General features: G+C 32.9%; 2 protein-coding genes across 5 annotated transcripts in view; both read left to right on the forward strand.

Moving 5' to 3' along the window:
- The window catches only part of LOC117101965, a 24,365-nt gene extending 13,243 nt beyond the window's left edge, over window positions 1–11,122 (forward strand). For 3 of the 4 annotated variants that reach the window (XM_033242102.1, XM_033242101.1, XM_033242104.1), the window contains 7 exons: window positions 4,472–6,602; window positions 7,005–7,177; window positions 8,275–8,411; window positions 9,099–9,262; window positions 9,450–9,719; window positions 10,133–10,291; window positions 10,605–11,122. In XM_033242102.1, coding sequence (XP_033097993.1) covers window positions 4,472–6,602; window positions 7,005–7,177; window positions 8,275–8,411; window positions 9,099–9,262; window positions 9,450–9,719; window positions 10,133–10,291; window positions 10,605–10,780 — 3,210 coding nt within the window. In that variant the 3' untranslated portion in view covers window positions 10,781–11,122. The remainder of the gene's footprint in view (window positions 1–4,471; window positions 6,603–7,004; window positions 7,178–8,274; window positions 8,412–9,098; window positions 9,263–9,449; window positions 9,720–10,132; window positions 10,292–10,604) is intronic. The other variant, XM_033242105.1, reaches the window with a different exon arrangement.
- Window positions 11,123–21,998: 10,876 nt separating this feature from the next.
- LOC117102066 (mu-type opioid receptor-like) overlaps window positions 21,999–22,403 on the forward strand; it is a 4,885-nt gene continuing 4,480 nt past the window's right edge. Inside the window, exon 1 of the mRNA XM_033242284.1 lies at window positions 21,999–22,216. Coding sequence (XP_033098175.1) covers window positions 22,170–22,216 — 47 coding nt within the window. The 5' untranslated portion in view covers window positions 21,999–22,169. The remainder of the gene's footprint in view (window positions 22,217–22,403) is intronic.

The raw sequence follows: 22,403 nt of genomic DNA on the forward strand, positions 1-22,403 counted from the left end.
TTTTTACCTCCCAAAAGGGGGGGCCGGGGCCGGGCCGCCCCCCCCCCTAAATCCGCCCCTGATAATGTTATTGTACACAACATGATGCCAATAACTGAAAGGTCCACTGATTGATCTCAGATAAGAAGTATATGGTAATACATACTACAAGTATTGAAATACACGTCATTGTGTTGGGATTCAATATTTCAACTTTAATTATGTCATCACCATCATTCCTCATGATGACATAATTAATGTATTATACTTTCTTATAATGCCAATTGCGCATTATAATAATGTTTATTGTACAATACATACATTCAATTGTACATAGCACAATGTTGATTTGTGGACTATGTAATGCCTATTGTACAAAACATAGTGTGTATTGATAATATTGAGTGTACAGTACACTACATAATATAGATTTGCGGTGCTATACATACAGTAATGTCAATTGTGCATTACATGGTAGTATAGATTGCGAACTACATAATTGGGATTGTACACTACATGATCTGCCCATAAGGTACTAATATTATTCCATATTTGTTTAAATCCTAAACATGTCTTTAAAAATACTACACCTACACAACCATGGCTTAGTTGATTGTCATGTTTTAGGCAAATGTAAATTACTGTAGAGAAGAGAGAAGTGAGGTTTAGTGCTATTAATGTTAGGATGAATCTATGATCTTGTCAAATGTTTGTGATCAAAGTGCATCTAAGGGATCTTGTGGAAAATATAACCATTCTCAATTTAATAATGCAGTATGCTTATAGATAAAATATATGTAACTAATGTAAAAAGTACTGACATATTATTGATTATTTCAAGATTAATATTTAAAAGGATTATGACCCCTTTTTTATATCTTAGTCTTTGACTCAAACAGTCATGGATCTTATAATCCCACGATGACATGAAGTATTATCATGGTGACTTAGTCACTGGAGATAAATTTTTTTGGTTTTCAGTTTATCTTTACAATTCATACATAGTAGGGTGTAGGCACACATATAAATAGGATATTTAGAGCTAAAGGAACAATTTTGTAAATCAGTCTAGTAAAAATTCAAGATTCTATTTATTGTCAAATAACTATTATTAATAAATATTAATATTATTATTTTATTTAATTGTAGAATGTGGAAAACCACTAAAAATCCATTAAAAAGATATTAATATATGTTATTTGGAGCTAAAGGAACAATTTTTTAAATCAGTTTGTAGTAAAGATTTAAGATTGAAGATTCCATTTATTTTAAAATAAGTATTATATAAGTATTATTAATATTATTATTTTATTTATTTATAAAATTTGGAAAACCACTAGAAAGCCATTAAAAATTGAATTGTGCATTTAAAAAGATTGAACTGATTTAATCAACTTCATTCCAATGAGATACATATCAATTCTGATTTTGCAGGTTTATAAACTTTTAATACTAAATAGAAATTCAGTCAATTTAGGGTCTGTGCAAAGATCAGAAACAAGTTGCCATTAATTTTTGAGAAATTTACTTTTTCTTTTCCTATGTTTTAATTAATAGAAAAATATTAATGTATAAAATGTAAAGCAATTGAAATATCGTGTTTAGTTTAGAGTATTTAGCTCAATACAAACAGTATGGGTATCTTGATGTATTTTAAATGTCATTTACAAACATATATCTGTACTGTTGTTATGAGAAACCTTTTATTTAAAAAAAAAAACTTCTTGGATCTAGGGAGAGTTGTCATAGCAACTGCATTGTGTGTTCATCATCTGTGCATTATGGCCTTGTTGGCTCTGTGATTAATTTAGCCGTAGCATTTTGTCATTTTACTCAAGGGGATCTAATCTAGGTGTACAATCTACTTTACTTTTTTTCCCCTTACCCTGGACGAGTTAGTCAGATCATGCTACACAGTTCGAAAATTCTGCACCAAAAGTAAAGTAAGTAATCATTCAAATTCTCAAAGACAAGTGACTTGTCATTGAGAACACGATGATCAGTGGCATGCTGGCTAGCCGCCAGCCAGACTGTCTGGGGTCAAGCACCATTGTAACTTTTTTACCCCTCAATACCATGACCAACTTTTAATATTCAAGATTTGTATTTGATATTGAGATTTTATCAGTAAACTATTATTAGCTTTTTTTTCAAAAAAATATGGAGCTTACATTAGTCTCAGTTCTTGTTGTTTTTCATTTTCTTTACCCTAGTCGAATTCTCCTTGGGTTGTTACATCTCCAAGTTAATATTGATGATGAAAGAGAAACTACCATACACATGACATTTTCAGCCAACCATGTGTTTCCCTTCATCTCCAATTATAGGAGATTGAACTCCTACTATAGGAGTGTTGTTGTCTGTTTTCAATGAACAAACAGCTACAAAAATAAAACAATATATAAACACAATTAGTAATAATAATAATGATAATAATGATAACAATAACGATGATAAATAATAATTACTAACAATTAATATTAATGCTAAAATGATAATAATATTAAAAGATAGTGCTAATTGTTAGTCAAGCCTGTATACTGCATAGTGCTAACAAGGCCTCTAACTGTATGTACTTTACATTGTTTCTTGGTTATTTTAAACTGTATATCTACAGTAACACTTATGGAACACATACCTGGCTCCCCGGGGATATGCATAATGTACCTAGTAGTAATCAGCTCATACTGGGTTAAAACCTACCACTGGGTAATTACAGTACTTATATATCCTGGATGGAATGTGCCCTGTATAAGCATGACCCTTGGTCTACGAACATGCAAAAGGCACGGCAAGAGGCTCAACACCCCCCTCCCATTCCCCACCTCAAGGTTGAGAGCTTGAGTTACTACTACATCAGTTGCTCCCAAATAATAATGATATGAACTGAATATTGAAACTTATTTTCTATGATGCGATATGAACTGATATACTGTGGGGTAGATTTATCTTCTAGTAATCCTATCCTATATGGCCATATTGTTGTTTTTTTTTTGGTCATTGAAAAGAATTATTGGAATATTGACATATGTAATGGGATATTGAAGAATTATTGTATGAAGTAGTAGTCAAGAAATAATTCATTACCTTTAGGTGTTTTGTATGTTTCTAATGAATTGTGCATGATCATATTTGCATGAGGTTGGCCTATATACTTTACACTTAGTTTAATTCCTTAATCTGGAGTATTTCTGCTGTTTGAAAAAAAAAAACCTTTGTAGTTAATACTGTCTGTATTTAAACTAGTAAACTTTAACAAATCATTACAGATGTGGGTTTATGAGGGGGTGTCTCCCTTATAATCCCAAATGGTGAGCTTTGCTAGATGAATCACTCTTGCTGTGAACAAAACCATTTGTTAGAATAGAATAGATTAAATGCATCTATGATTATGGCAATGAACTAACAGATTATTAAACAAAACACATATGTTGGCATTTAACAAACATCATCGCAGTTTCTCCATACACTCATTTTGTCTGTACTGTGTAGTTTATATGTGTTAATTATATATTTTGATGATTTTAATATGTTGCAGTGAGGCTTTCTGTGAGTGTGATGCTCATTATTTTTTGTCATTATTTTGTTAAATTTAGCATGAAGCAGAAATAGTAAAAGAAAAAATAAATCTGCTAAAACCTGAAATAAAACTTAGTAATTTAGTACATGTATGAAAAACACAGAAATGCATCCACAAGCAGTAAAAGAAAGAATAAATCTGCTAAAACCTGAAATAAAACTTAGTAATTTATTACACGAAAAACACAGAAATGCATCCACAAGCAGTAAAAGAAAGAATAAATCTGCTAAAACCTGAAATAAAACTTAGTAATTTATTACACGAAAAACACAGAAATGCATCCGCAAGCAGATACTGTAGAAGCAGTTTGATTTGCTACTCTGTATATTTATAGCATGTTAACTATATTTAGGCTCCTTAATGGCATGGGATGATTGAAATAGTATTGTGCTAAACCATGCTTGATAAGAGACTGCATTTGGCCTCAGTTTATAATAAATTTATGAGTATGGGTAAAATGTATTTTAGTGCAATTAACAAAACCTATATTTAAATAATAAAGAGAAAATAAAATGAATTTTTATATTACATGATTAATATTTCTGAACTTTAGCCTTGTGGATTTTAATACGGTAAAACTGTATGTTCAGTTGAGTGTGAACCAAAGCACGCTATTAAGTAGCACAATACAGGTGTGAGTATGAATTATAGATGTTTGATTTTGGTTAGTAATGGCACCTTGCTAGTTTTAGGCTCTCGATGTGCGAACACATGCTTGAAATGAATGTGATGTATTTTTCTGATACACAGTTATAATTTTAGTGTGAACTTTACATAATTATATCTTGTTGTATAGTGTCAACATCATACAGTTGACCTACTATATCAACAAATAGAAAAATTAAATCAAAAAATAATACGGTAGTCAATTGTATTATATACAGGCATAATATTTTAATTCTATCTTTGCAGCTTAATGAATTGAATCGAGCTCCCAGCTTTCAAGGACACTTCAACTCTAGAGGACGCTATAACACTAGATCGCAATCTTATGGACGTTATCAGGATGATATACGAATGCGTCGTTTCAAAATCAATCAAGATTTTTTTGTCTTAAGCGGATACAACTCAAGTCTTTCATATAACTTGGACACAAATTACAACCGAGGAAGTCGCCATATTAATAATAGAAGGAATGGTTATGATCGAAGTAATAGCTATGACAGATATGGACGTAAGAAAGATGGCCGTCCAGATCAGCAATTTTACAATGCGCGTGAACGAATAAGCCGTCCTTCAAATTTGCCAATTGATGATTGGCTGATGAGCAATACGTTTAGTTTGATGCAAAACAAGAGGCGTTTAACGGACGTCAATTTGTACACGATATCGCCGCAGGATTTAGAACCATTGGATTCTTCTCAAAATGGATCTTTGGCGGATCTGAGTGACTTGAGTTTATGTAAGTGTGGCATTGGGAATAACGCTTTTAATGACTATCAAACCACGCAAATTCACGCTAGAAATAGATTGTGCGACCACTACAGTCCGTATACTCGGTCACCGGAGAATTACGGCTGTGAATGCTTTCAGCTTTGTAATAACCTTAATTCAAATCATCAAATTTGCGAAGAATGCCAAGATAGGTATAATCTTATAAGAAATAATCCCCATAGCATTGCGTATCTTCAACATATTCAGCAATACAGTCTGTACTGGGAAAAAGATACAGACAGCGACAACTGCAAAATGTTTAAATTCAACAAACGGCGCAAGAAAGAGGGGCTTGAAAAGCTGTCATCCGAGCTATTCGGGCCGCGGCCAAGCAATAGGCACAAGGGTGGTAGTTGTAGTAGTAGTGTTAGTAGAGATTCATATGATGATGATGAAGACTTTAATAACAAATCTTGTTGTACTTGTGTGGAGTTAGATCCCAATTTACATACCGTTGAGTTTCATTCTAACACGTCTCACAAAACGCTCTGTCACCACTGCTACGGGAATGAGGATAACAGGGTTCAAGTAGATCTAGAACTAACCAACAACTTTCATAAGGGAGACTCTGGGAGTCCAGATGGCATGGGTGCTTCCATTGGTGACGGCAATAATCTGGTTATGGGTTCTTCCGGTGACTCAGCTCTCTCAACTTCTGTGTCAGAGGCGGTCTGCAGATGCCTACGTCAACGACCGGAATCATTTTATTCAACATGTACCATCTCAGGTAGAACTCATCACTCACCTTGCATGCTTGCTTATAACTCTCACGCTAATATTGCTAAGAACACTGGCATTTCTACTTCTACATCTTCAAACATTAATAAAGGTGAAGGGTCATTTCATTTATCCCACAATTCTGATATTAGACTTTCAAATTCAAAGCTTGATTCAACTAATGCATCTGTATTTACTATTAGAACCCCTGATGGATCTAATCCAGATTCTAAACTTGATTCAACCAAAGGGAATACATCTCCGTGTACTAGTGGAACACCCGATGGATCCAATGAACAATCTGCTGTTTGTGAGAACAAAGTAGCCATCACAAGTATGGACACTTGCTCAGTTAACCCTAAACTTAAGCCTGATGTGAAAAAAACTGATACAACCATAACACAGTCAACTTCATTGCCGAGTGATTGCCTTTTAACCAATGAGCAATCCTTAAACAATAAAGTTGTCCAGTTACAGGTTAACAAAGAGTTTAATGACCAGTCTAACGATCATAATGTATTGGATGCTACTAACAGACAAGATGTCTATCCAGTAACCCACGATTTTATACCACTAACCAATATTATTGGAACCCACTCAACTAAACTTGATTGCATTGAGCATGCTCACAAAACTGACCAATGGGACACTAGCATGGATTGTACAGTTGCTCCTGACTCATCCATCCTACCATGTAATCTGCACGCACCCTCTGAAGACCAGTCTACTGAGACTGGGATTCAAGAGACAGAAATTTTAGGGCCTAGCTTCTTTTCAGATGACGACCTTGGACTGGATTTTAAGCAGGATGGGGAGGATTTTTCGGTTGGTAGAAGTGCTGATGGTGACGATGACACGTTAAGCCTGGCTAGCGTTGCAAGCTTGGCTGATGGTATGAAAGTTTTTTTTTTTCTAATTTCTTTGAACTTTTTGCCTATGAATTTTTAAAATTTGAATTGAAGCTGTAGCTTGATGATTAAGTTGTTCACTAGATTCCAGGGTTTGAATTCTCATTGTCCACTTCATACAGTAAAAATAGTATTGTTTAATAAATATTTTTGCCAATTAACATACACTTAAATCTTATAATCAATTTTACAAATTTTGACAAAAATATCTGTTTCATTAAAAATATTTTTTTAAATTTGTGTCATTGGAAATTAGTAAACACTTTTTATTCTCTTAAATAATAAAATATAAATGTTATAATTTAAGGTTTTCCAAATTACACCACAGAAACATGTTTTTAATAATTATTCGGGTTTTTAAAAAAATTAAATTTGTTTCCCTTTAGATAATAAAGATGGGTCAGGAAAAAAGGCAAAGGCAAAGAAAGCAAAGAAAAGGAAGCGAAAAGGTGGAGAAAAAGGAGAGGAAGCAACAGAGAATGATGATGACAATGCTGGAAATAAAAATAAGAAAGTTGCACCAAACTACTTTGTTGCAATACAGGTTTCAAACCCTAAGGTAAAACATTTTTGGCAACATTTAGAACTATAAACATTCATTTTTTTTTACTTTGGAGACTATGACAGGAGTCATAGTTGCAAAACAAACACATCCCTGCATGAAACATTGTTTTTATTCACTCTATGACCTCGTACCAAGCTTTTTAAAGATAGTTTCACCTATAGTGCACCAGAATATCTTAATTCAATTTATGATAGCATCAGAAACACGGTTGTATGCTCCATTTCTAAAATGCAATCTCAAACCGCATCTGCTTGACCTACTGTGCCAATGACTGCAGCATCAGGTGAGGGGGTCTGTTTTATGTCCTACATCTTTTGTGAGTTTGTATTGGTTTATAGGTCTTTGTGCTCGTGTGTTTTTCTTATCAGTAAATTATTTTAGTTCACTTGCCTTTTGAGGGCTACTTTGAGTAGATGTGTAGCTTTATTTAAAGGGCTGTTGTCATAAAATATATCTTTTTTGTGAATTTTCTTGGTCTCTTTGCTTGAGGTTTTGGGGGTGCCAGCTCTTTGTATTTTCAAAGAATGGTGCTACATAAATGACAAAATAAAGCGTACCTTTTTTATTCCCTGGTTTTTTTTTTACCGTCACAGGAGGGTGGAAAACATATAAAATAAAATTTTGTTTTCTGTGGTTTTACCAAAAACATCAAGATGGAGGTGAAAATAAAAATAAAATTTTATTGTTGAATGTAAACAGTGTAGTAATGGGATGGTTAAATGCGAATTAGGTAGAAATATACATATCTTACTTTTGGCTATTTCAAGGCAGCGGAAGGCCTAATAAATATAAAGAAAAAAAACTTTTCTGTTAGTGGCGGGTGATCTAATTGGCGAAAAATTTTGTTTCATTTTTATTCAAAATCTTAATTATTGGTGGGCGGCAGGTTCGCTAAACAAGGTATAAGAAAAGCCTTGTCTAAAGGAGAATAAAATTAAAATTTGGGTTTGAAACATGTTCATCACAAAAACATATTATCACTTCTACTAGCATACTATTCTTTTTAACAGATTGAAACTGCACATGTCATGGCATTTTTAAATGAAAATTGTATTTATATTTGTTTTTTTCAATTGTTTATGTACCGTTAGATTCAACGATCTTTACGGCAAGTGCAGAATCATGTCCTCAATGTTGATGAGAAACTAAAAGATGCCATGATACCGATACCCACAATGCATCTCACCATAATGGTAATGCATCTTGCCAATGAGGAGGAAATTGAAAAGTGAGTGTTAAACTGTTGATCTTGTTTATTTTTAAACAGTAAACATTGATCAGTACTGCTCCTATGCTATATATGTGTGCTTAAAATGCCCTACAAGATTACTTAAGATTATTTATATGTGGCATGTTGTATATGGCAGAATCACACAAATAATCCTAATGATGAACAAATAGATATTTAAAAACTATATATGTAGAAGGTTGAATTAGATTGGTTCGGTATCAAACACACCAAGGAAGGTCCATGAAAGTGAAGTCCTATCTTCACTGAATCCATCTGGTCATCTTATTTGGCAGTACACTAGAAGAAAGAATGTATTTATTAAGCACATTGGCCCTATTGCACATGGGATCAACAGCAAAGACGTTATAATGTCGTAATTTGCATTGAGTTTTGCAGCTGAAACCCCTCTAATTTAAGACCACCTTTTCAAAGAACCAAATAGCAATAATTAATCTTTTAACACAAAGCTAACCCTCAAATTAAAGACCAAACCCAGGGACCATCCCACATTTTCAGGTCCCAAAGGTGGTCTCGATTTGGAAAAGGGGGGGGGGGGCGAACTGTATTACTATCATATACAAGGTAAATATGCAGTATAAACTTTTTGTATAAACAAATTTTTTGTTAACATTTTATTTTTCCCAATCCGTGTCACTTTCCCTACAACTCCTTGCTAACCCACAGAGCTAAGAAAGCATTAGCAGCCTCTCATAAGGAATTGTCTGTCAAGTTCGGAGAAGAAAAGTTACTCATTCACTTCCAAGGCTTAAGTCACTTCAACAATCAAGTCATGTTTGCCCGCATCTTGGACGACAACAACACGATTGAGGTCTTGTACCAAATTGCAGGTAAGTTAACTGGTAATGTTTTATGAGAGAAAATTAGTCTGCTATTCATTTTAGAACCAGAATAATGTTTTTATTATTAACTTTTTATGTTTTTCCCAGAATTTATCACATGTATAATATAATTGCAAGATAAGACAAAACAGTTAAATGAATGAATCACAGATATGTTATGCCTTTTTATTTGTAGAAACTGTTGAAAGGTGTTTCAAGGAGCATGGAATCTCATCGACAGGTGAGAGAGGCTTCAAGCCTCACCTGACCGTCATGAAACTGTCACGTGCACCCAGCCTTCGCAAGAAAGGTGTACGGCGCATCAAATCTGAAGTATATAAAGAGCATAGTAATAAGTATTTTGGAGGTCAGGTTATGAGAGGTCTTCAGCTGTGCTCCATCACAAAACCAAAGACAGGGGATGGATACTATGCTAGGCTTCAAGAATTCTACTTTGGATCTTATGGTAATTTTATCTAAAATTAACTTTTGTGCGGTAACTTTGTAGCTGTGTATATAATAATATAATAGGATATTTTATGGATGGTTGTATTTTTAATTTAGTGGTCTATGCTGAATATTCATCAAATATAAACATAAATGCTTTCATAGAGCAACAGAGGTTGTAGATTGTGAATGGTTGATGCTGTGCCCAACAGCCAAAGTAAATTAGTATGAAGAGCTGGTTTGTTCAGTTGTGGGATGTGCATTACAGTGTTAATTATTCATCAATAATTGTTGGATTAGAAGTTACTACTGCATCAGTAATTGCACATGCACTTTCATTTTAATTAATTAGTCTATGTACATTGCAAGTGGTATATTTGTAGCCAAGATATTTTGTAATTTCGTCTCCAAATCATTTTGATATATATGTAGGTGAACTAGAAGAAGAGGATGATGGGATAGACTTGATTGGAGACCCAGTTATTGAATCAGCCAATAGCAGTCAAGCTTTAGAACCGCTAAATGAACTTATTAGTGACCTTAAAGAACAGAAGACAAACACAATAACAAAGGTCACAGAATCAGTCAAAAGTAAGTTGTTATTTACTTCTTTTTGTTTAATTAATCTTTTTTTTCAGCATTTAACAAAGACTTTTTATTTTATTTACCAATGACAGTTCAAAATACACAATGGTAGACAGCAGATGATATTACCAGCAACTTTTAATCTTCAACACATTTTCAGTCAATGTCCTAAGTATACAATACAATAATCTTTAATTTCAAGCAGTATAATTCATAAAATACAAATGAAAATGCTGAACTCATCAATTTTTAAATTGATTCCCAGCCATACAAATAATATATAAACTGTATAATTATTTTTTATGGTTTTTCTTTCCAGAAGCCCTTGAAACGTCTGGTAAAGAGGAGGACAGCACGAGTGAAATAGTCTCTGAATCCAGTCTTGACAGAACAGCTGATCTCACAACCAGCTGCGATGACATGACCAGCGAGGAACCACAACAGCACAGGCTTGATACAGAAATTGACAGTCCCTCAACCAAAAACGTAACTTAACCACTGACCCCCAAATATGCATGATGTGGACGTGCTTGCAGATATTTTCAAAAAACAACTCAAATGAAAACCGAGGGTTGCACGTGATCAGCTTCGAAGCTGGAAGGAAAATGCCCTCGTTAAATATGATGTGAAACACATAATGTGATCACTTAATTTATATTGTAAACGTTTAAGACTAACCTGGTTCACACTATAGGGATTTAGACTTATTGACGCAAGCACAAAAAACACACTACACCAAGTGGCATTTGTGTTTTCCTCAATGCATCTAACTTGTTCTAATCTCAACAAGCCTCACTTAAAAAGGATACCTTAATGTGTGCATACTTTTTTGCTTCACAACTTTCAATTAATTAGTATTATTAAAGCATTATTTTGCTTCATATATATTCTGATTTATTAATTGATAGAAATTAGATTTATATTTGGCTAACCTATTAATGAGTCATTATTTTGAACATTTTAAAATGTCACTTTATTTTAAATATTTTTGAATGTGAACATATTTTTTACTTTTAACTTTTATTTTAATTATAATTTTGGAAGTAAATTTTTGAAAGATTATTCTGCTGACTTATGTTTTCTTATTTATTGCTTATAGAATTTTATTAGATTTATATTTTGCTGACAGATTAATGAGGCAATTCCGTGACATATGTTATATTATACTAATAAATTTAGATGATTTTTTTTAATATATATAATTTTAGAAAAATAGAAGGTCTAGACACTATTTGTTATAAAATGATTTTCAGAAGTGAATGTGGTTGTACAAATTAATATATATTTGCTGGCCGAAAATAACAACATCCAGTTAAATGGTAAATTTGAATGAATTTTATGTAAAAAAGAAGGAAGCATATATAAATACACCTTATAGTTGTATTATGGTGTTTTTTTACAAAAAATGTTTCTTCTATATTTAAACAGCTCCCTCTTCAGTATGCTGATATGTTTACAAAGAAATATAATTTCTCTGGTTTAAAAAATTAAGTAAAATTACAATTGAGGATTGTGTTTAAATTTGGATGCCTTAGATTTTGGCGAGTCTGGATCTGGACAGATATGTTTTTTATGCATAAATTTGCGTAAGGAAACTTGGGATTTTTTTTGTTGAAAATATATTTGAATAGTATTAAAATTGCAGAAAGTTTTAGACAAAACTTATTGAATTTGATGATCATTGCTCTGTTGTAATAAATTTATCTAATTATAAGATATTATATGTTAATGAGTATATAACCTATAAAAAAGATTCCCCAGTTTGAGTATTTATCATGTTTTTTACTTGTAATTTAATTAAACCCTAAGGAACAGTAACACATAGTGGTAGCATAGAAGTTTACCTATTTGTATGTTTGAAATAACACTTCATATCTAATTAGTATGAATAGGATAAAATGATTTATTGTCCAATTATTGTATCACAAATACATAAATAATGGAACAACTCTATTATCAGAAATTTTATTTTTTTTCCAGAAGATTAAATGATTGTGATTATTAATTAATATATCCTATAATTGAAGTGGATGGATGATTGATTAGTTGGTTGATTGATTGATTGATTGATGGAAGTGGCCATAGGGCTGCAGTCACCTATGCCTGATGAGAATATTTATTACACCTCAGCTGATACTGCCTTACCATATTTTGTAACAGTAGGTATTGAAACCAAAGCTGAATAAATAGCAATATCTAATAATAAGAGAATAATATTATTTTCTTTCACCTTGCTAAATTTCGTTAAAGTGCTACTTTAAAAGCTACAAAGATATCATTAATTAAGATTATATGTTGTAATGTAGTACAGTACACTCCTATATAATTGAAATAAATACATCTACATTTAGACATGCACCGCTAGTTTATGTGTACAGTACACAAGCATTTGTAGCACTGATGCTGTGTTCTTCACACACATGTTATAATAAAGGAAAATCATATTAGTGAGCACCGTGTGCTCCCAGCAGTGCGAGTTAATTCCTGTCAAGATACAGTAACAAGATCAGTAATTCATATACAAAAATACCTCCATTAGGTTATCAACAACTTTTAGTGTCTTGCATGCAATAAAGCATATATTACTTAAACAATTTTCAAACTGCAATATTAAAATTTCACTTGGTAGGTAGCTAATGTGAATTGTATCCTTTTAAAGATGCTGTTAACCATGATCACATCTGGTACTATTTCAGAAATAGCATTGTTTAAAAGAAAGTATATATATGTAAGGGATATTGTGATTAAAATTAGTTTCACTGTACCATGTTGAACATGTCTTTAGTTCATCAGACATATCTTGAATACTTGAATTATCAATAATTTGTTCCCTAGAAGTACCGTATGTAATATTAGTAAAACTTTCAGAAAAGATTATATTTTTTAATGACTGAAGTAGTCATAATTACGTTAAAACAAAACTCTCATTTGAATCATTTCAATTCCGTATAAGCATCAGTCACTTTGATAACTGTTAATCAAACAATAGTTAATGTATCACTTGATATAACTATTGTTCGATTGATAGGAGTTTTTGGTATATTGCCATAGTATTGACAGTTAATCTATTAAAAACAATAAATAAAAATCCAGACCCACCCCAAAAAGGAACTTTACACTGTATTGACAGTCGCAAATCAACATTTTATTACCAAAGTAGACTGTAATCCCACCCAAAACTTAGAATTTAGTAAAAGACGACGATCGTGCGTTTACCACCAATTTGGCTGCCAAAACTTAAAAATAGCAGCAGCACCCCATCATAAACTCTACAAATCCCCACGTTATTGGATTGGTTGGTCGAAAGCTCATTGTAGTTTATTACAAACACTACTTGGTTAAGCTTGTAAATATTTACAGAAACATCCAATGAATCTGTTTTGTGAAGAGAGAATAATGGTCCCGCGATCTTTCATTTTGATTAGTTGATAAACATTGATTTCTGTTGAAGAGTTTCTTCAAAGATTTGTACATATCTATTATAGTGGTTGTTTGTGAGTTAAGCTACATACTGTACTAGATTGGTAGATATATTTTTAATTACAGTTATAAAATGAAATTTGAACTTATTCAAGAATTAATAACTGTAAATGTTTAATTGTTATCGTGCTTCATTTACTTATGTTCTCGTTTATGTTCAGGAATGAAAAAAAGCGATTAACTTTAATGAAGCTAAATTATGTAACAAGTGCTAGGCCTATATATTTTCTGTGCTTGAATTTTTTTTCACTATTGATCCGTAGATGTTACTTTTAATGATTGCTGTTAAATTCTGCTAGTTTGGAGAATATATAATGATTATTTTATACGATTACTATTTATTAAGTTTCGGTATTTTTGCAGGGTAGGTTAAAGTACGAGTTCATAACATCGGAATTATTACTACACATAATAATATTTCTGCACTATTCAAATTTTAATCGTTTTGTTCAATTCGTATTTTTAGTTGTAAAGGGTTAAATTACCTATGTTTGTCCACAGTTGTTCACAGTGACACAATTGCATATCAGTACAGTTTTTTTTTTTTTTTTTTTTTTTTTTTTTTAGCGACATGGTCATGTTTAACTATGCAACTTTAATGTTACTGTTAATAGTCTATTGAAATATATATATTACAATGCACTATTACCAGCTTTACTTAAAATTTGCTGGCATAATGGGAGTTTTTACAACTCAATAACGATGACAATTATCATTAGAAAGTATTGTCCTGTTGTCATTTGCACTGGAAATAATCGCTGTCGTTTAAGTTTATGTATAATTTGTGCTTCTGTTTCTTTTATATTCTGTACTAATGAAGGACAAAGGTCGTTAACATTTTCATTTCTATATATTTGATATTGAAATATAACTTTTTTTACCTCATTTGTTTGTTTCTTATATGCTTAATATTAACAGTAATTTTCTTTATACCTACAGAAGATTTCACAAATGTGTTGTTTATATAGGAGTTCATTATAAATAATTATTATTTAAAGTTGTTTTGGATGTTTTATTAAAATCTAAGAAAGGTTCGTAGAATTTTTTTAATTCTTGTGTTTAGTAATCCGTGCCATAGTAGTAATTATTTTTTACTTTTAAGGGCGCCCTCTATGTCATTTTCTACACCGTATTCTACCACAGATCTTATAACTACCGTACATATGTTTGATTCTAGGCCTACTTATTTTCAACACATACCGGTACTTTTTGTTTTTGGTAGTCAATGCACAATGAACGACCCAAACAGAGGGGTACAATAATTCGATTACAGCAACCGAACCGCCAATCAAAAAAAGACAGCCAAAACACTACGGCACCGTACTTCACATAAAGATCGTAACCGTAACAATTATAATTATTATTGGTATGATAAAAATAATATTAGAATTAATAGCCTCTTATTAATATTATTGTTATAATCATCATCGTCTCACCATCTTCGTCGTCCTCTTCTATATTAATATCATCCTGATCACCATCATTGAAATACAAATTGTACAGCAGGCCCGACGGACGCAATTTCGTGAGTCTATACAGTGTATGCAGTCGCTAGAAGATCCTCCACTTCATTTCGGTTGTTGTGCTGTACTTCAAATTGCTCCCACTTAATTACACTTGATTACAATATTGATCGCAAATAAATCACATGTATCATGTTACTTACATGTTAGTAGTTCGAAAATGATGTGCCATTCACTGTCTATAATAATATCAAGTTATTTGCCATTAAAAATCTTTCATTTAGTCATTTAATCAATAGAGAGCGTGAGGAGTTAGTTTATAAAATAATATGCTAACATGCGGGCTAATTTAGTGGAGAGATCTGAGTGTTTCACATTTCCAAATGCTTTAATGGTCTTTTGTTGTGTTTCTTTATTTTTATTTTTTATAAATTACACGGTTGATATAAAGTGTCACTTAAAGCACGGCCGGTGAGAATTAGTGTATGGTGTTATAGAATGTAAACGCCGTGTGCAAATCAGAGAAAAGATTGATTACACATTAAATAGTATTGTCGATTAACATGTGTACAAAGTCATATTAGAAATCTAACATGTTCATTAATAGTTGTTACACCGAATGTGTGAGGCATATTTAACGATGGGCTTAGAGGGCATATACGTGAATTACTTGAAATCATTCGAAATTTGGGATTTATTCAACAGTTCAATATTTGACAGTGTTCAGGAAAGTGCAGTGGAAACGATTTTGTACCGAATCTTACTTTCGCTCGTTGGACTCTTAGGAACAGTCGCTAACGGTTTCGTGTTGCTCATCTTTTTACTTAACAAACGTTTGTTGGACAAGAAAAACGCGTTTATCTGTAACCTAGCATTAGCGGACGCGTTATTTGGAGGGCTAATGATCATTGCTTGTTTCAGTGGCTCAGTTGGCGTTAAGGGTTTAACATTCGTAACTAACCTTACCATGGCATTACTATCGTGCATCGCTATTGATAGGTATATTGCATTAGTTATCTGCCCTTTGACGTACCATTTTAAAGTCACCTGGAAAATGTTAGGGCTGTCTCTAATCTTTATTTGGATTTCCTGCGCCATTTTTACTGTTCTTGAAATTGAAGTTAGTCGCGTCTCTGTAATGACGTCGTTTATTGTGGGACTGTTTATTCTTGTCGTACCTCAAGTAATGAACATGTGTCTATATATGGCTGTCTACAAAGCTATTTCGCGCCAAGAGCAGAAAGCAATAAATCAACAAAATAGGAGTCGTTGCAGTCGTGGAAAACAAAGAGCTGCTATCTTTTCGTCAGTTGTTGCGAGTTGTCTGTTATGTTTCCTACCAATGTTGATAGTGCTGTGTTGGGTCCCGATTTTTGGTTTGCAAACCATTTTAGAACAACGGTACGCCCGGATGGTGGTAATATCTATTATATCTGCTGGTATACGCACCATACTTGATCCGTACTTATACTGTAGCCGATTGCCCGGACTAAGAGAAAAAATGGTTATCTTCTTCAAAAGGAGAACAAATAAAGTAGATTCCACTTCAGGTGATCACCAGTAATACCAATGTTGTATTGTGTCTTTTTCAAACAATTAAAATTATTTTGTCCTTAATATTAAACGAATTAGCACGTGTTTATGAACGAATAAAGTTTCAGTTTGTCAATTTATAGAGGGCGATGTAACAAACCAAATGCTGGTTACAGTTAGGACGTGGATAAGCGATATCTCTCAAACTAGCTGGGAGTTACCTTTATTATTGCCGAAACCCCCTTTTTAAATAGATAAAATGGGGTAATCCAAATGGAGTGGATCTGCAGGCCGGAAAACAGAGATGTATTGTTTGCAAAGACCAGGCCTAACTGTATTGATCTGAAGTATTTTAATTTTCGCCCAAAATCCTAGGTAATTGATCTGAAGTGGGCCTATTTTGAATCTCACCCCAAATCCTAGATCATGTGTTATTCTACATTTTTGTAATCTTAGAATGTGTCTTTTAAAATCGTACCGTTATTATGCAAGTTGAAATTCGAAATTTGAAATTTCGTCTTTTTGTTTTAGTCGTTGTGGGTGCGGCGAGGATGCTTGAAAAACAATACAGGTAAATGAAGTGATCGCCATACAGGTCTTGTGTAAATGTGTGCCAATGATTTGTGATGGATTTACGTCATCAATGATAAATTTTCTCGAGCCGCATCGGAAAATTTGAAACATGCTGTTTCAATGACAGAGGGCTATTAGCCAGCTAAACGTACGATCTAAAAAAGCCGTGTATTTATGTTTAGGAATTGCTCTTTTTTGTTATTTTTTTCAGATATACACGATGAGGTCTTTCTTAACTAATATATTATGTTAATCATACGTGAGGTTGGCAAATAAGCAGAAAAAGACAAAATGAAAAAAGATATATGATGAAACACTAACCAAGAAATAACCTGAAACTAACTAGGGTTGTGATGTAATAAAACCTATTAACAAAAAACGAAATATCCGATGTCGAAATAAAGCAAAACATGGAATTGTATTTTTAATGCGAATGCATTTTTCTGTTATATTTTCAATCCTTATGTTAACGACATTCATAGTCTCATATCATATTCCAGATGTCTTATGTTTGCTGATGATGTCAAGATTTTTAGAATAATTAGTAGCAGTGAGGATACCAACGGGCTCCAGACCGACCTCAATAGAGGGCGTCAACTTGGGGTATGTCCCTTAACCCTATAAAGTGCAATATATTATCTATATCGTCTTAGAAACAATCCTACTTTTCCATATTCCCTTTAGTAGAGTATGTGTGCCTAAAAATGGTTTTATTAGTAGATTATGCTTATAATTCTCTTGTTTTAAGGAATCCATATACTGTATTGATATTTTTATTGATAATCTCTCTATGTGTTACAAATATTTTACAGTAGGCCTACTTTAATAATTTGATATTATCATAATTATTATGATCATAATGAGAAGGAGGGTATTAAATGCTTGCAGTACACCACGTAGATAGTTCTGTTGTTTTGTGGAGAATGTCTCGACATTTCCATTGAGTTACTTTAATCGTCATCAGGGGAAAAATATCTGCAGAGTCCAAACAGGGAAGTACCGTACGTATATATATCCTTGACAAGGATTTAATTAGTCGTACTTTACTATTATCATTACCATTGGCTTGCTTCCACAATCAGAGGTTCATTACCGGTTAACACATTGTATTTTCTATGTTTATTTTCACTCTCGTAAAGATTCACGAGAGCGTTTTCAAGTGTTACCATAGCCAGGTTTGATTAAATTTTAGAAAATCAACAAGAAGTTTTCATTCAAATTATGCTAAATTGTGTTGTACGTTAATAATTATTGGACAGATATAATTAGACCAAAATATAACATCAATCCATTATAGGCCTGCACCGTACGTTAGTTATGCAAGTGCATCACGAGTGAGGTATTATCGTCTGGCCCTAATTGTATTATTCTGAAGTCGTGTGCCAAAACTAGTGATCTTTGTCCTCCATGTTTTTAAAAGAGAAAATATTATAAATTATTCCGTATATTTTAGGCATAGGCTCTGCCATCATGTTCAAGTCCTTTTTTAAGAGCTCAACGACACCTCTTTTAATCATCAATACGGAATGGAATGGAATCACCATTTATCTGCAACCTAGCCAAATGAGCCTTTCATAAACTAAGTTACTTTGTCGTGGTGTTTGCCGTTACTTCACTTTAACCATTTTCCACTTCTCTTGTGTAAGATCCAAATACGCACCCCTACCCTTACAAAGAAATTTAATATTGCTCTGTCATGTCACTTCTTGACAAATCCTGTTCAAGGCAACCCCTCATTAATAAAAATCATAAAAACTTTCTCTATGGTTCATCCAACATTTTGAAACTATTGAACACCGTCGTCCTGTGTCATGCTCTGTCTCTTCTTTTTATATAAATATTTTGTTTTCAGTTAGGCCTACTGTTCCCAATAATTATCTGGATCCCTCCTAACACTTTCCATCAGTTCTACTATTAATTTTTTTTTCGCCTCATCCTTTTGCATTGGAGCCATTCGTCTTTACTGTAGATTCGGCTTCCGCTTCAAGGCTGTCTACAATTGTTTCGAACAATATATTACTAAAATGACCTTTCACTTCCTAAACTAGAATCTTCTTCTGACTATGGAACCTTTTCTAGTATCCCAAGAACACTTTGTACAAAAACTATCGGTTGTGTTGTACCACCACCATATGTTTTGTACATATATATAATACGTAATCATCATAATTTACTTAGGTAAAGTGGAATATGTAATTATGTCCGACATTATTGCTCGTTTATAGTTGTTCCGTGTTGCTATAAGTGCAGGCCCGTATCTGTCTCTTATACACATCTAGATGTGTATAAGAGACAGGCATTTTCTAGAAAACCCCCTCTTTTCTGGCGAAACCCCCTCTTTAAATTATTTAGACCCATAAAGCACAAAAATCCTCTTGCTTTGGGGGTTTCGCCTATCCCACCGGGGCTTCGACTGTGGACCTCACGCCCAGAAACTCCCCCGCCCCCCTCGAAAGAACCTGGTTACGGGCCTGAAATGGGCCAGTCAAACAATGAACCTAGTGTACTATACACCTTGTTGCTCTTCATGTTTGGTTTACCGTGTTTTTGTGATCGTCTGAATGTGTAAAAATTGAGATTATTAAGGAAGTATTTTCTATGGTGTTTCTTTTTATCCGATTTAGTAGGCCTATATTACGTCCTTAACATGCACGCATGGGGTCGTTTGCAGATCACTAGTGATCTGCAATGATTGTAGTGAATAAATGCCCGAATATTATTATATGAATGATATTGAGGACTCTGAATGATTTTAATAGGCATAATTCGGTTGATAAGCAGACCTTATTACACCGTAGATAAATAGCAGTTATGCAATGGAGACTAGTCAATTAATAACTTTTAATACATGATTTTAACACACGCTGATTGGTTTCATGGTGATATTGTGAGTGGTGATAATGGTAATCGGTAATAAGAATTACATTGTTAAGTAGCAATATAACTATAAGAAGCTTTATTGGTCTATCAGCACATTAGATCTACACAGTACGGTACTGGTTCTACATTGCGTCAACGATATCTGTAATGATTAAAAAAATAATCGATGTGACTTCATACAATAAACAAATAACAAATAGTGACAAATAACAATTGATTAGATTACATTAGGTCTACCTATATATTTATTTTAGCTTGATATGTCCATGTTTTAACAAATCAACTAATTTAGAATGTGTAGATTAAAGTTTCTGTTTCGTATCATGTAATGAAACTAATAATTATGGTACATACACGTGTGCCTTATATGATATTGTTGCCTTGCCTTGTAATATTAAGGGTGGTGCTGCAGCTGATGATGATAACGATGATGGTAATGATGATATTGATGATGATGATGATGATGATGATGATGATGATGATGATGATGATGATGATGATGATGATGATGATGATGATAATTTTTGTCAAACAGTAGCGGAAGCCTTGGAGCTTTTCTCTAATGGTCGTGAGTTCGAGATCAATGCTGGTATAACTCAGCTTGGAACTTTGTCCTTTACTACAGTTTCTTCATTTCACCCAGGAGAATTAATCGGTTCCTGGTAAAAGGAAAACCTCTGTAAAAATGCTAAACATTAGTGTAAATATCAAATTATTTTCACAACACTTACTTTATTTGATTTCAAAACCAATGTGTCAACTACGTTGTAAAATATCAATTGCTCACTAAAATGTAATTGATGTCGTGCCAGAGAACGGTTCTTCGGCACTATAAAAGAATCCGTTTTATGGGGCCACTGAGACTGATAAAAATAAAATACAGATATCTGTACATTGAATCGTTTGAAAGAAAAGTACCTAGAATCCGTTTTTTTTTTTTTAGCTTGTAAAAATACACTCACAGGGTAATAAGTAATTATGTATTTAATATCAACACATAATAAAAGACATTTTGTAGATGGTATGAAGACTACAAGAAGATGATCTTTATTCAAAAATTGGAAAAACCCCTCAAATTTACACCCTTCACTGGATCGTCACTAACACATTAACATTTCTTCCTTGTAACTTGATTAAACTTTCCCGTATGTTTCATTCACATCAACTGACCGGTTTTTGAAATGTCTGGTGTAGACTGTTTGACATTAAATCACTTTAATTGGTCCTCACACGCACACCCCACCGTAGATTGACACTAAATATTAGGAGGTACATCCTTGATATATGGCCTATGCTTCGGCAAAGCACGGAAAAATTCTAAGCATGGGAAGTGACCAAAGTGACGGCCAGAACAAAAACAGTGCAAAAAGATAGGAAAAATATATGCAAAAAAAAAAAAAAAAAAAAAATTCAGAACAAAAACAATGGCATTTCCTAGTATTGCTGGGGAATAATAATAGGCCTAATAATAATAATAATAATAATAATAATAATAATAATAATAATAATAATAATAATAATAATAATAATAATAATAATAATAATAAAAATAGGCCTAATAATAATAATAATAATAATAATAATAATAATAATAATAATAATAATAATAATAATAATAATATCTTGATATTATTATTCGGAAATTTAAGTTTTAGCATACCAACATTAGCATCTAAATATGGACATCGGATATAGGCCTACTTACGGAAACCGGGTACTTTAAATCTTGGGAAACCCCCTTATTGCTTATTTTGCTCATGGAGGAAAGAAACCGTTTCTTTCCTCCATGTTTTGATGACACACCGTAAACGACTTACAGATAAGGGAGTAACTTCATTACGGAACGATATTTAATTGGATGCTCAGATGTGACATCATCACAAAACACCATTGAGTACAGGATTTACAAGTAATGTTACTCCACTCCGAAAAAGAATACAACAAAGTTACACATAATGGACAACCGTACGACGACCTTTGTAACAGAGTTAATGTCAAGTTCGTAAGTACCTTTAAAGTTGGTTTTCTGACTATCTGTTCAAATTGTAGCTTTCAATTATAAATCATGCAAATTAACTGAGCCCAGCACACATTATTGTAGCATTGTCGAATATTGGTATTCTGCTTACAAATACATTAGGCGTATATAATTATATACGCTGATATTCCGTTAGCTCTGTTAGTTACGC

The sequence above is a fragment of the Anneissia japonica genome, unplaced genomic scaffold (assembly GCF_011630105.1).
Source record: "Anneissia japonica isolate Jap-2015-1 unplaced genomic scaffold, ASM1163010v1 scaffold997_len2565447_cov190, whole genome shotgun sequence".
NCBI lineage: Eukaryota > Metazoa > Echinodermata > Crinoidea > Comatulida > Comatulidae > Anneissia > Anneissia japonica.